General features: G+C 36.6%; 1 protein-coding gene across 1 annotated transcript in view; it reads left to right on the top strand.

The window, feature by feature from the left end:
• MRPS35 (mitochondrial ribosomal protein S35) overlaps positions 1–15,136 on the top strand; it is a 50,258-nt gene that overhangs the window by 4,480 nt on the left and 30,642 nt on the right. The window contains exons 3-5 of the mRNA XM_047787321.1: positions 20–187; positions 2,258–2,318; positions 10,284–10,423. Of these exons, the coding sequence (XP_047643277.1) occupies positions 20–187; positions 2,258–2,318; positions 10,284–10,423 (369 nt within the window). The remainder of the gene's footprint in view (positions 1–19; positions 188–2,257; positions 2,319–10,283; positions 10,424–15,136) is intronic.

Raw genomic sequence — 15,136 nt, 5'->3', positions numbered from 1 at the left:
ACTATTTTATATTCCTCAGGCACTACCTCCTAGGACAGAGAAAATGGCTGTTGACCAAGACTGGCCTAGTGTTTACCCAGTTGCAGCACCGTTTAAACCTTCAGCGGTACCTCTTCCTGTCCGAATGGGTTATCCAGTAAAAAGATGGGTGCCTATGGCTAAGGAGGGAAATCTTGAGCTTTTAAAGGTAAGTTACATTGCTGGTTCATCGACTAAAACTTATATCTAAATAAATGCTGAACTCCTGACACCGACCTTCTCCATCACACTTCAGGGTTCAGTATGTAGCAGCTTACTGTGTTTTAATTCACATTTTGCCCCCAGGTAATAATGAATGTTATATTTTGCTTATCTATAGTAAAGAACAGTCAAAGAATCCTAGGCATTTAAGAATAATTTAGTGGTCCTATTGCTTCTTCTTTTTGACTGTATCCTTTCTATATTGTATCTTTTAAGTAGAACTAAAAAACTGAAATAACCTAATTTGAGATTGAGAAATGGGGGGAGGTCTACTTTTTTTATTTCTTTATTTATGTGTATATGTTTTGGTGAAAGTTCTGCTTTTAAGAGAGAGATTTAAAACCTTTTCAGAAGATTATTAATATTAATATTATAGTCCTTAAATCTCTTTATTTCTTGAGGCAAAATAGTTCATGTTAAATGCTTTAGTTGGTAGCATCTATAATGACTTACAAACAGTAGACCTAAAGAAAATACAAATAAACACAAGGCAGTTGGACAAGATGACTTCTGAGGACCCTTCAGGCCCTTACTTTGGGTAGGTAGACCATGGTGAGAACAGAGGCACAGAGGAAACCAAGGAGAGTTTGGTTCATTCATTGGTAGGACATACATTAAACACCTACTGAGTGCTTCATAAATGGAACTGGATATTAGCATGAACAGCTGAAGCTCTGACCCCCAGGAGCTCAGTCCAGGTTGGTCAAAGGGATGATACTGACCTTCCCCTGCAAGAGGCTCATACCTACTAATTCTGTTTGGCTTTGATAAGAGTGTGCTGAGGAAATAAACATTTCCTTTAAAATTTAAACAGAAAAAAAAGAAAATACAAATAAGCATACTCTAGGAATGCATGTCTTAGATGTGGAATTATCATCAAGAAATTGTATTTTCTACTAAATGAGAGTCTCGTGAAAAACAAAAGTTTGCTAAAAGTTGGTGGTAAAAAATGAGATGGTAACATGGCGAGGGGGTGATGAAATTTGGAAATGGGAACATTTCAAGAGACAAGAAAACAAACACCTACAAAACTTATCTTTTCTTCAAATGAAAGCAGTGTTTGAACAATTTCACTCAGTGAGCAAGAGTAGCGGTATATTTGCAAAGATGGTTGCGGAATTTTTAATAAACCTAAAAATCTGAACATTTAATGCATGCTCTCCCTTTTAAGAATCACCTGTGTGCTTAGTCCAGTGATATGGTCTGTTCCTGCTAAGTGCCATTGAATAAGCTTATAAACTGAGGTAATACAGAATTCATGCAACAGTACCAATATAAATGCTATGTAAGCATTAGCTATTATTATGCTTTTATGATTTTGAGTTGTGTTTCAAAAATAAAAGTATATAGAAAATGAAATCACCCACTCCGTAATGCCAATATTCGGTGCCTGTTTTCTCTTGATTAAAATAGCCAATTTCTTATCAGCACTTAAGATCCCAGACATAAAGTTTAGAGTAACTTTCTGTTTGTTCATATTTTCTTTCCATATCACCATACCTAAATTTCCATTTGCCCTGTACATGGATTAGTCTCTCAATGTATCATAAAGATATTCCCAACTTATTGGACTGTTCAGTTAACAATTTGCTAGCTTCATTAATTCATCCATTCATTTCATAAAATGTCTGTTAAGTGCAAAGTAGAAAACATATCACAGTGGTATGGATTCCAGAGGAATTAAAATTGTTAAACAATGATCTGTGTCCTTCAGTGCTTTCAGTTTTATAAGGGAATATATACACCTGTAGATTTGTGATAGAAATAATACTATAAAAATATTGTTTTTTTTCCCCCACCATCATTGTGTCATAAAATACTTGGTACTGAATGTATTTCAGGGAATTCATTCCTTGGATTTACAATACCTGTGACATGGAATCAATAATGTAAAAAAAAAACTATCAGATTTTGTTTATTACAAGGTTGTGAGGTTTATGATTTTTATGAGAAAATTGGGGTGTTTTTCATGTTTTTAAGACTAAGCCAATTTATCCTTTAACATTCTCTATTTTAGATCCCCAATTTTCTGCATTTGACCCCTGTAGCAATTAAAAGGCACTGTGGAGCTCTTAAAGGTATGTGTTTGTTTTGTAATGTGAACTTAATTAATTTCACAGGAATCTCATTTCTGTTGATAAGGGGGTCAGTTTATCAAGAGGATATAATGTTCATAAATATTTGTATACTCAAAATAGGAGCACTTAAATATATACAGCATGTACTTACAGAACTGAAGGAAGAAATAGAGAGTAGTACTTTAGTAGTAGGGGACTTCACTACTCCACTTTCAACAATGGGTAGATCATCCAGACAGAAAATCAGTAAGTAAGCATTGGATTTAAACTACATGTTAGACCACATGAGTTTAACTGTTACACAGCATTCCATCTAGCAGCTGTAGAAGGCACATTCTTCTCAAGCACACATGGAACTTTTTCAGGATAGATACCACAGGCCACAAAGTAAGTCTTAATAAATTTAAGAAGACTGAAATCATATCAAACATTTTTCCCAACCACAGTGATATGAAACTGGAAATATATTACAAGAAGAAAGTTGGAAGCCTCAAAATTGTAATACCACAGAAATGCAAAGAATCTAAGAGACTGCTGTGAACAGATTTTTTTTTTTGCTTTTTAGGGCTGCACCTGTGGCATATGGAAATTCCCAGCTGCCAGCCTACACCACAGCTACAGCAACACCAGGTCCAAGCCACATTTGCGACCTATACCACAGCTCATGGTAATACTGCATCCTTAATCCACTGAGCAGGGCCACGGATGGATCCCGCATCCTCATGGATACTAGTTGGGTTCGCTGCACCACCATGGGAACTCCCTGCTGTGAGCAGTTTTATGCGCTCGAATTGGACAACTTAGAAGAAATGGATACATTCCTAGAAACATAGAATGTGTTAAGACTGCATCATAAAGAAATAGAAAATCTGAATGGGCTAGTTTCTAGTAAGGAGATTGAATCATTGATCAAAAACCTTACACTAAGAAAAGTCTAGGACCAGGTGGCTCTCTACTGGTGCATTCTACTAAACATTTAAAAGTTAATACCAATTTTTCTCAAACTTTTCTAAGAAATATAAGTGGAGGGAATACCCAAACTCATTTTACAAACCTAGCATTACCTTGATACCAAAACTAGACAAGGACAAATTACAGGCCAATATCCTTGATGAGCATAGGTGCAGAAATCCTCAACAAAATATTAGCAAACAAATTCAACAGTACATTAAAAGGATCATACATCATGATCAAGAAGGGATGCAGGGTGGTGTAACACCTGCAAATAAATCAACATGATACACCACATTAACAAAGTGAAGGGTAAAAATCATATGATCATCCCAGTAGATGCAGAAAAAGCATTTGACAAAATTCAGCATCCTTTCATAAGAAAATTCTCAACACAGTGAATATAGAGGGAACAAACTTCACTGTGATAAAAGCCACATGTGAAAAGGCCAGAACTAATATATTCAACAATGAAAAGCTAAAAGCTTTTTGTCTAAGATCAAGACAAGACAGAGATGCCCACTCTCACCACTTTTATTCAGCATAGTACTAGAAGTCCTAGCCAGAGCATTTAGGCAAGAAAAAGAAAAGGCATTCACATTTTAAAAGTAAAAATATCTTTACCTGCTGATGACATTATCTTATACATAGAGAATCCTAAGGATTCCACCAAAAAAACTGAAATTCCTGCACAAATTCAGTAAAGTTGCAGGATACAATGTCAGTATACAAAAATCAGTTTCAGGAGTTTCCGTTGTCGCACAGTGGAAACAAATCCAACTAGTAACCATGAGGTTATGGGTTCAATCCCTGGCCTCACTCAGTGGGTTAAGGATCCGACGTTGCCATGGTCTGTGGTGTAGATCAGCTCCTGCATTGTTGTGGCTGTGGTGTAGGCTGGCAGCTGTATCTCCAATTTGACCCTTAGCATGGGACCCTCCATATGCTGCAGGTACTGCCCTAAAAAGCAAAAAAAAAAAAAAAATCAGTTTCATATATGAAAGAGTATATCCTATGAGTTCTCATCACGAGGAGAGTTTCTCTATTTCTTTAACTTTGTTATCTATGCAAGATGGTAGATATTCAGTAAATTTATTGTGATAATTATTTCATGATTTGTGTAAGTCAAATCATTATGCTGTACACCCTAAACTTAAACAGTGCTGCATGTCACTTTTCTCAATAAAACTGGAAGAATATAAATAAAAATATAATATGTAAACTTGATAAAATAAGAGTAAAGTACTTAGGAATACATTTAACCAAGGGTATGAAAGATCTGTACACTGATAACTGTATAATATTGATGAAAGAAATTGAAAAAGATTCAAAGAAATTGCAAGACATTCCACGCTCTTGGATTGGAAGAATTGATATTGTTAAAATACCTATAAAACCCAAAGCAATCTACAGGTTCAGTGCAATCCCTGTCAAAATTCTAGTGGTGTTTTTCACAGAAATGGAACAAATTCCTAAAACTTGTATGGAGCCACAAAAGACCTCAAATAGCCAAAGCAGTCTTGAGAAAGAAGAACAAAGCTGGAAGCATTACACATGCTGATTTCAAACTATGTTATAAAGCTATTGTAGTAATCAAAACAGTATTGCCATAAAAATAGAGAGCTCTGAAATAAACCCATACATATTTGTTCAATTAATTTTTGACAAAAGAGCCAAAAATATTTAATCGGGAAAGGATAGTTCTTTTAATAAATAGTATTGGTAAAACTGAATAGCCATATGTAAAAGAGTGAAACTGGACCACATGTTTATACTATACACAAAAATCAACATAACATGAATTAAAAACTTGAACATAAGATCTGAAACCATAAAATTCCTAGAAGAAAACATTGGGTGTGAGCTCCTTGACATTGGTTTGGCAATGATTTGCTGGAATTTGACTCTAAAAGCAAAGGCAAAGCAAAAGTAAACAAGTGGGACTACGTCAAACAAAAGCTTCTGCACAGCAAAGGAAAACCATCAGCAAAATGAAAAAAAATCTGTGGAATGGCAGAAAATATTTGCCAATAACTCATCTATCTGTTAAGGAGTTAATATCCAAAGTATATAAAAACTCATACACTCAATAGCAAAAAGAACCCTTATTTTAAAATGGGGAGAACTGGAGTTCCCATTGTGGCATGGTGGAAACGAATCCGACTAGGAACCATGAGGTTGAGGGTTTGATCCCTGGCCTCACTCCTTGGGTCAAGGTTCCGGCATTGCCGTGAGCTGTGGTGTAGGTCACAGATGCGGCTCGAATCCAGCATTGCTGTGGCTGTGGTGTAGGCCAGCAGCAACAGCTCCAATTAGACCCCTAGCCTGGGAACCTCCATATGCCACAAGTGTGGCCCTCAAAAAGACAAAAAAAAAGGGGGGGGGGGGAGCAGACCTGATAGACACTTTTGCAAAGAAGACGTACAAGTGGCCAATAAATACACAAAAAGATGTTCAACATCATTAATCATCAGGGAAATAATCAAAACCACAGTGAGATAGCATCTTGTACCTGTTAGAATGACTGTCATCAGGAAGATAAAAGATAAAACTGTTGAAGAGGATGTGGAGAAAAGGGAACCCTTGTATACTTTTGGTGGGAATGAAATTGGTTTAGCCACTGTGGAAAACAGTGTGGAGGTTCCTCAAAAAATTAAAACTAGAGCTACCATCTAATCCAGCAATCCCACTTCTTGGTATGTATCCAGAGGAAATGAGGGTAGAGTATTGAAGAGCTGTCTGAACCCCCATGTTTCACTGTAGGATTATTTACAATAGGCAAGTATGGAAACAACCTAAGTGTTGGTCAGTGGATGAATGGATAGAATGATGTGGCATGTGTGTGTACATATATATATGTGTGTACACACATACACATACACAATGGAGTATTATTCCGTCATGAGAAAGAAGGACTTGGCATTTGTGACAATATAGATGGACCTTGAGGGCATTATGCTCAATGGAGTGTGTTAGCATGACAAATACTAAATGATATCACTTGTATTTGAAATCTAAAATATCTGAGGTCATAGAAACAGAGTAGAGTAGTAGTTACCAGGGACTGAGGGGTAGAAGGAAAAGAGATGTTCAAAGAATAGAAATTTGCAGTTCTCTGCTAAATAAGTTCTGGGATTCAGTGTATAGCATGGTGATTATAGTTAATGATACTGTATTATATAACTAAAAGTTGCTGAGAGTCGATCTTAAGTGTTAACCACCTCAAAAAAGAGATGGTAAATACGTGATGTGACATAGGTATTAGCTGATAATAATGATTATCTTGCAGTGATTACATGTATCAAATTAACACATTGTATACCTTAAACTTACACAACGTTCTATATCTGTTATGTCAGTAAAGTTCGGGGGGGGGGCCAAGATAATCTCGTTTCCTAATATACTATATATAGCCTTATATTCTGAGTGATTGTTGGTTTCTACTTTTTTAAGAGGATTTTTAAATTGTGTTCAGTGAATTGTTAGTTGTCACATCTTCAGTTTTTGTTTTTGTTTTTTTTTTTTTTTTTTGCAGACCACTCTACAAAGGGCTATGAGTAATAAATAGAATCAGAAAGTATAATCCTTGCTCATGTAGGTTAGGGATTTATTGTTGAATTATAGAAGGCATGTACATAAAAAGCCTAAAGAAAATACTGCAGAGTTGACAAATCATTTGATCCAAACTGAAGATAGTGTACAAGGATGCTGAGTAGCTGAATAAGCAGTAGAGCAAGTAGTGGGATACTTTGCAGAGAAGGGTCTTGAAGAAATTTTCAAAATTTTAAAGAAATAGAAGTGAGATATACACATGGTAAAATTAAATAGTACAAAGGCTTGTGATGAAAACCAGTAGTCTCTTGCTTCTCCTTTCCCTCCCTGGCCCTTATTCCAGAAGTGTTCTCAATCATTTTTTGTGTCTTATTTATGTTTGTGTGTGTGTGTTTTATATATTCTCTATACATAGTATATAGACTGTAAGTTAACTAGTTTGATATATATATGTATATAATGGAAGTAATCTCTGGATATGATTATACCTATAGTTCTAGACTTATTAAATTTCAACAATATCTATTGATTCCTAGATGTAAATATAGAATTCACTCATGTGTACTACCATCTTCTTCCCACATACACATTTTTTATTCACAGTTCTATGTGTTTTCATAATAAATACAATATTCCAATTCAGTTTTGGTTCTAATTTGTATTGGACTATAAATAGATAAGCAAATTTGAGTTGTTTTAGGTTTGTAGCTATTACTTATCAATTGTGTAGTTTAATGCAAGGGTGGTACCTTTGAATGAAATCTTAAGTTTATGCTGATTTAAAGGTGATGTGGAGTTCCCATTGTGGCTGACACAGTGTCCATGAGGATAGGGGTTCAGTCCCTGACCTCAATCTGTGGCTTGAGGATCTGGCGTTGCCTCAAGCCTAGGTCACAGATGAGGCTTGGATCGGGCATTGCTATGGCTGTGGCGTAGGCCGGCAGCTGCAGCTCTGATTCAACCCCTAGCCTGGAAACTTCCTTTTGCCACAGGTGTGGCTGTAAAAAGGAAAAATAATAATAATAATAAAGGTGATTTGTACGTGCTGAGGATACTTGTTAAGGCTTTTCAGGAAAGAAAATGAAACCTGGAAACTTCACGGGTAACTTGATTGTGCTGAAAGGAGAAATAAGTTAGTGAACATGATGTGATAAAATTTGAAATTCTTGGAGGGCCTTCCATTGAAAAATAAAAGGAAGAAAATAAAGAAGTCTTAAAAAGAAAGCTACGAAGTGGGAATAATCACCTTACTCTTGAAAAGAGATAAGGAAAACTTTTTTCATTCACTTATGTGTTCTGTTTGGGGACATTAGGATGCAATTCTGTCCCTGTGGATTGTATGTTTTTATATATTGGTGCCTGATACTGGACTGACATGGATCACTGTTGCAAATCTGTGCCCCATTTAACACAAATCATTTCATTTTTTGATCCTGTGTAAAGCCAGTTAACAAATGCATTACACTGTTAAATTCCATTTTTTCCTTTTTAAACATATTTTTAATGTGGATTATTACTTAGAAACTGGTCATTGTAATGAGATGGCTATAAAATACTTCATAATTTTTAAATGAAAGGTTTTCATACAGCACATTCAGAAGAGTGGCATTGTATTTTATAGCTTTTAGGTGAATGTTTTTTTTTAATCTTTCCTTAATTTTGCCACTTTTAGATTTGGATTGTATCTTCCAAATAACTCAAAGGCTTTTCAGATATTTCCTCTCAGTTTTCTTTCAAAGTAGGTCAGTTCAGATTTTATATCTAACTTGCAAATGGAAAATCTGAAGCACAGAAAAGTTAGGTAATTTACCAAAACTTTAATAATCAGTGGCAGAGTTAAGTAAAAACCAAGGTCTTCCGAAGTCTAGTCTCTTGCTCTGCCTATCAGATGAATAAGGCTAATAGGGGTCTATTATGTACTTTCCAGTTGGCTGGTTTTTTTAAAAAAAAACAAAAACATATAATCGAGTAATTTAATTTAAAAGCTGTAATTATCATCTAGCGATTGAAATGACTTATCCACAGTTAAAAAAAGTCAGTATAAACCCTGTAACTTCATAAAATTCCCCAAACTAGTCTGCCCTATAAAGTGCCTGGCAGTGTTGCATCTTACAGTGCAGGATACTGGAATTAGTCCATAATGGGAATGAAATTTAACCTCAGTAATTTTGCTCTGTTCATTTTACTTAAATGTCAGAATGTTCTTAATGGTAGAGATGTTTCTTTCCCTTCACAGAATCTGAGTATTGATCTCTTAAATACAGTGTTTAAGGAATGGTGTGAGCTATACTTAATTTGCTAACATATATTTAGTCCCCGATCGTGGAAAGTCTCTGTAAGCCGGAGTGACATTTTGCTGACTGATAATAAAGCCTAAATGGGAGCTAAATATAGTACCTACTATAAGAAAGTTGTTAGTTCAGGGAAAATATTATTGGAGAAAACACGGATCCATGAGGTCTAACATCTTTGACCTAAGAAACCAGTTACTTTTAGCTCTTCTTAGAATGAGGCTGTTTAGGAAGTGTGGGGAACCTGATAATGCCAGAAGTTGTCACCCTGAGAGCTGAGAGCCCTCTCCTGAAGTGACTTGAGAGGAATAGGGCAAAATAAAATCAGCTGCCCACCTGTAGAGTCCCTCAGTGCTGATGGCTGCATGAGGCTGGGAGCTGTTGTTTTGCCTTTCAGGATTTTTTCTTCTAGTTGAGACCTGAGTTTACACGTCTGTGCTTTGAGCAGTGTTCTCAGTGCTTAGAACTCTGTTGTAGCCTTGGCCTCAGACCCAGACCCACCTCCTCTCTAAGCTGTCTTGCCTCAATGTGAAGACTGGTTTTTTCCCCTTTCACTCCAGCCCCAGTGGCTTAGAAGTCATGTCAAAGACACATGAGTTAGTACTGTAAGGATCCATTTAACAGTAACCAAGACTTTTGTACTTATTTCAGTTAGATGCCCTTTCTGAAAGAATGTTGACCACAACTGAGTTCTCTCTTAGAGCTTTTTCAGAGCCTATTTCACTTCTCTTCAGCTGGTTTTTAGTAACCTTCATTACAGTGCGAATTTATATTATCTTTTGCCTTTCTGAAAACAGTTCTGTCTGGGCACCACAAACTGTTCGCTTTTAGTTGGGGAGGAATTAAACATCTCATAGCAGGTATGTACAGAGCTATGACAAGCTTCCATCAAGTCATGGCTCCCTTTTAACTGAACATACTGCTCCCCGCCAAACTTGAGTTATCCAGATCATTCCTTTAATTAAGCTCCTGAATTAGGATTCACCCAGGGAGAAAAGGGATGCATGTGGGATGATGGTACATATATAAAGTGCAGAAGAGAATCTGTTCTTTGATTTCACGGATCCTGAGAGGCGATCCCCCTCAGTAATTTGATTTTCTCTGGTAGCATACATTTCAATGAGGATTTACTTACAAAACTATAATTGAGATAATTTTTTCTAATTCTCAGATTTTTGTACTGAGTGGCCAGCTGCCTTAGACAGTGATGAGAAATGCGAGAAGCACTTTCCAATTGAAATTGATACAGCTGATTATGTTTCAGCAGGACCATCTATTCGAAACCCCAAAGCACGAGTAGTAACCTTAAGGGTAAGAGTTAATTTTTTTTAAAATAAGAATTATTATAACACATTATTTTAAAATAGTATTTTGTATATGTGATGATAAAACTGATACGTATTTGCCATAGAAATTTGGAGAATATAAAAGTTTTTTAAAGTATACAATTTTAAAGTATAAAATTTAAGGTAAAAAAAATGCCTGTAATTCCACCACTTATAAATAACCACTCGACTATAAGAGTTCATTTTAGTGTATTTACGGTCAGCCTTTGTATATATTAATGGGTTAATACTATATTTGATTAGTTATCTGCTCTTTCATTTAACAATATGAATTTAAAATTTCCCAATGTCATTAAGTATTCTTTAAAATGTTTAAAACATATATCTTTGATTTCAAATGAGGGTGAGAATTTATTCCTTTGCTAAATGCTTTTTTTCCTTTTTTTTTTTAGGGCTGCACCTAAAGTACCTGGAAGTTCCCAGGCTAGGGGTCGAATCAGAACTGTAGCCACCAGCCTAGCCACAGCCACAGCTCAGCAACACCAGATCTGAGCCTCCTCTGAAACGTACACCGCAGCTCAAGGTAACGCTGGATTCTTAACCTACTGAGCAAGGTCAGGGATCGAGCCTGCATCCTCATGGATACTAGTTGGGTTCATTACCGCTGAGCCACACTGGGAACTCCCTTTTTTTTCCTTTTTAATAGCATCTTTATTGAGATATATAATGCACATACTATTGAATTCACCTTTTTTATGGTTTACAACTCTGATTTTTTTAGTATAGTCACAGAGTAGTGCATCCATCACCACTCTAACTCCAGAAATTTTTATCAGTGTAGAAAGAAACCCCATAGCTATTATCATTCCCTCCCATTCTCCCCTGTTCTTCACCACACCAAGCTCCTGTCAGCTGCTAATCTACTTTCTTTCTTTGTGGATTTGCCTGTTCTTAATACTTCATATAAATTAATTATGCAATATGTATACTTTCACATATTACAATGCTTTCAGTGTTTCATCTGTTATGGCATGTATCAGTTCATTTCCATTTATCACGAAATAATATTTCATTTTAAGAATATACCATATTTTATTTATCCACTCATCAGTTGGTAGATATTTATCGCTACTTTTTTGGCTGTTAGAAATAATGCTGCTGTGAACCTTTGCATACAGATTCTTCTGTGTGGACATATGTTTTTGGTTCTCGGCTATATACCTTGGAGTGGAATTGTTGGGTTACGTGGTAACTCCATGTGTAACATTTTGAGGAACTGCCAGGCTATTGTACAAAGTGGCTGCTCTGTTCTAGTTTCACCAGCAATGTTTGAGGGTTTCACTTTCTCCACATCCTTCCTAATGATTGCCTTAGTTTTCATCATTCTAATGGGTGTAAAGTGTTTCATTGTGGTTTTGGTGTACATTTCCCAAATGACTAATAATGTTGAGCGATTTTTCATGTGCTCGTTGACTATTTATATATCTTCTTTGGAGGAATGTCTTTAAATCCTTTGCCCATCTTTTAATTGAGTAATTTGACTTTTTATTGTTCAGTTTTTTATTTATTCTGGATACCAGTCTCTTATTAGCTATATGACTTGAAAATATTTTCTTCCATTCTGTGGATTGTCATCTCACTTTCTTGATGGTGTCCTTTTAAGCACAAAAATTTTAATTTTGATGAAGTCCAATTCATGTAATTTTTTTTCTTTGTCTTTTGTACTTTTGGTGCCATATGTAAGAAACCATTGTCTAACTTGAGGTCATACATATTTATTCTTGTTTTTTCATCTGATCTAAGAGTTTTGTCTCTTACATTTAGGTCTTTGATTCATTTTCAGTTAATGTTTATATGTGCTATAGGGTAGGGTACCAACGTTATTCTTTGGAATGTGAATATTCATCTGTTTCACGACTATTTGTTAAAGAGAGACTTTTTCTCCCATTGAATTAATTGTCTTGACACCTTTGTAAAAATGATATAGTTATTTTTTGGAGTTCCCGTCGTGGCGCAGTGGTTAACGAATCCGACTAGGAACCATGAGGTTGCGGGTTCAGTCCCTGACCTTGCTCAGTGGGTTAACGATCCGGCGTTGCCGTGAGCTGTGGTGTAGGTTGCAGACGCTGCTTGGATCCCGCATTGCTGTGGCTCTGGTGTAGGCCGGTGGCTACAGCTCCGATTCAACCCCTAGCCTGGGAACCTCCATATGCCGTGGGAGCGGCCCAAGAAATAGCAACAACAACAACAATAACAACAACAACAAAAAAGACCAAAAAAAATGATATAGTTATTTTTTAATTTTTCACTTGGCTACTTTACCAAATTTTGTTTTATAATCTTTCTTATCATGGAGTTCCCATTGAGGCTCAGCAGTATGAAACCCAACTCATATCCATGAAGATGCTGGTTTAATCCCTTGCCCTGCTCAGTGGATTAAGGATCCGGCATTGCCATGAGCTGTGGTGTAGATCACAGATTCAGCTCAGATCCTGCATTGCTGTGACTGTGGTGTAGGCCGGCAGTTGCAGCTCCAATTCAAATTCCAAACATGGAGAAGTAGACAGAGGACTATAATAAATATTCATACACGTGGTGCCTTGATGAAGTAATTAATATTTTGACAAATTTAATTTTTTTTTTTTTTGGTCTTTTTGGGCTGCATGCACAGCATATGGAGTTTCCCAGGCTAGGGGTCCAATCGGAGCTGTAGCCACTGGACTACATACACCACAGCCACAGCAATGTGGGATGTGAGCTGCGTCTGGGACCTACACCATGGCTCACGGCAATGCCGGATCCTTAACCCATTGAGCAAGGCCAAGGATTGAACCTGTGTCCTCATGGATACTAGTCAGATTCGTTTCTGCTGAGTCATGACTGTAGCTCCAGATGAATAAAAAATATTGAGTGCGTGATATTTTTGGTTTAAGAGGGTTTTTTTTTTAACAGCTCTTTTGTTTAAACCTGGATCAATTATTTTTTAAATGATCTCCTTTGACTTTTTAAAGTAATGAATTACATTAATAGATTTTTAATTACTAAACCATTTCTGAGCCCTGGTCAGCTTATGGTAGGTACATCATTCCTTTTTTTTTTTTTTTTGTCTTTTTGCCTTTTTCTAGGGCTGCACCCGAGGCATATGGAGGTTCCCAGACTAAGGGGTCTAATTGGAGCTGTAGCTGCCAGCCTACACCACAGCCACAGTAACTCAGAATCCGAGCCTCATCTGCAACCTACACCACAGCTCACGGCAAAGCTGGATCCTCAACCCACTGAGCAAGGCCAGGGATTGAACCCACAACCTCGTGGTTCCTGGTTGGATTTGTTAACCGCTGAGCCACAACGGGGAGTCCAGTACATCATTCTTTTACTCTGCCACTGATTGATTTGCTTTTTAGTATTTTATTTAGGAGCATTTGCTTTGGAGAAATATCAGATCCCTGCTCTCACTCACCAGGAAAATGCCACCATCCATTGCAGTTCCAAGTGTGCCCTCGTAGCTCCTAAGTTAGTGTTGGAAACCACTCTTAGTTTCTCTTTTTGAGGTCTTGATGCCCATTATGTATCTTTTTCACACAGCAGTCATAGGGGAATTTTAACCACTGAACTTTTTTATAATTAAACTTAATTTTAGAATAGTTTTAAATTTATATGCAAGTTTCAAGGCTAGTACAGAGTTTGCCTATATTTCACACCAAATTTCTCCTGCTATTAACATGTTATGATACTGTGGTACATTTGTTACATATAATAAATGAATCAGTGTTGATATATTATTAATTAAAGTTTATACACTCTTCACATTTCCTTAGATTTTGCCTAATGTTCTTTTTTTGTTTCAGAATCCCTTTGAGGGTACCGTATTCCATGTAGTCATTGAGTCTCCTTAGGTTCTTGGCTGTGATGGTTTGCAGAATTTCCTTGTTTTTGATGACTTCGGCAGTTTTGAGAAGTATCAGTTATATATGTTGCAGAATATCCTTCAGTTTAGATTTGTTTGATGTTTTTGTCATGGTTAGACTGATGTGTTTTGAGGAGAAAACATCAGAAGTGCAGTGCCATTCTCATCACGTCATAGCAAGGTTATAGGCTTCTCACATGGCTTCTCACTGATGATGCAGGCCTGGCTGAGGTAGTGTTGGTCATTTTCTCCACTATAAAATTATTCTTTTTTTTCCTGCCTCTCCATGGTATACTCTTTAGAAGAAAGTCAGTGCTCACAGGCCACACTTAAAGAGTCAGAAGTGACACTCCGCCACCTCGAAGGAGAGAGAGCACATAGATGATTTGGGATTCGGTTCTTCTGTGTGGGAGATTTGTCTATTCTCCATTTATTTATTCTGTCATTTGTTTATATCAGTATGGGCTCATGGATATTTATTTTATCCTCTGGATTATGATCCAATTTTGTACTCAGATTCTTTTGACTTTGACAGTTGGGCACTCTTTCAGTTGACTCCTCTGTTCCTTTGCCATGCCCCATCTTTTGTTTTTTAAACACTTTATTTTTTGACACCACAAAATGAGCTCCTAGCTCATTTTATGTATTCCTTGTCCTGTTCCTAGAATCAGCTATTTCTTAAGAGACACCTGACTAATGTACTTTGGTTCACCTATCCTGAAGGATGGCTACCCACCTTTTGAAGGGGCCTTCCATTAGTTTTTGTACTCCATGTAATCTGCATTTTATTTTATTTTTTAATTTTGTGGTCACACCCACCACATGTGGAAGTTC

This window comes from Phacochoerus africanus, chromosome 7 (assembly GCF_016906955.1).
Source record: "Phacochoerus africanus isolate WHEZ1 chromosome 7, ROS_Pafr_v1, whole genome shotgun sequence".
Taxonomy (NCBI): domain Eukaryota; kingdom Metazoa; phylum Chordata; class Mammalia; order Artiodactyla; family Suidae; genus Phacochoerus; species Phacochoerus africanus.
Note: the sequence above shows the minus strand (reverse complement) of the source record. Positions and strands in the feature narration are given on the sequence as shown.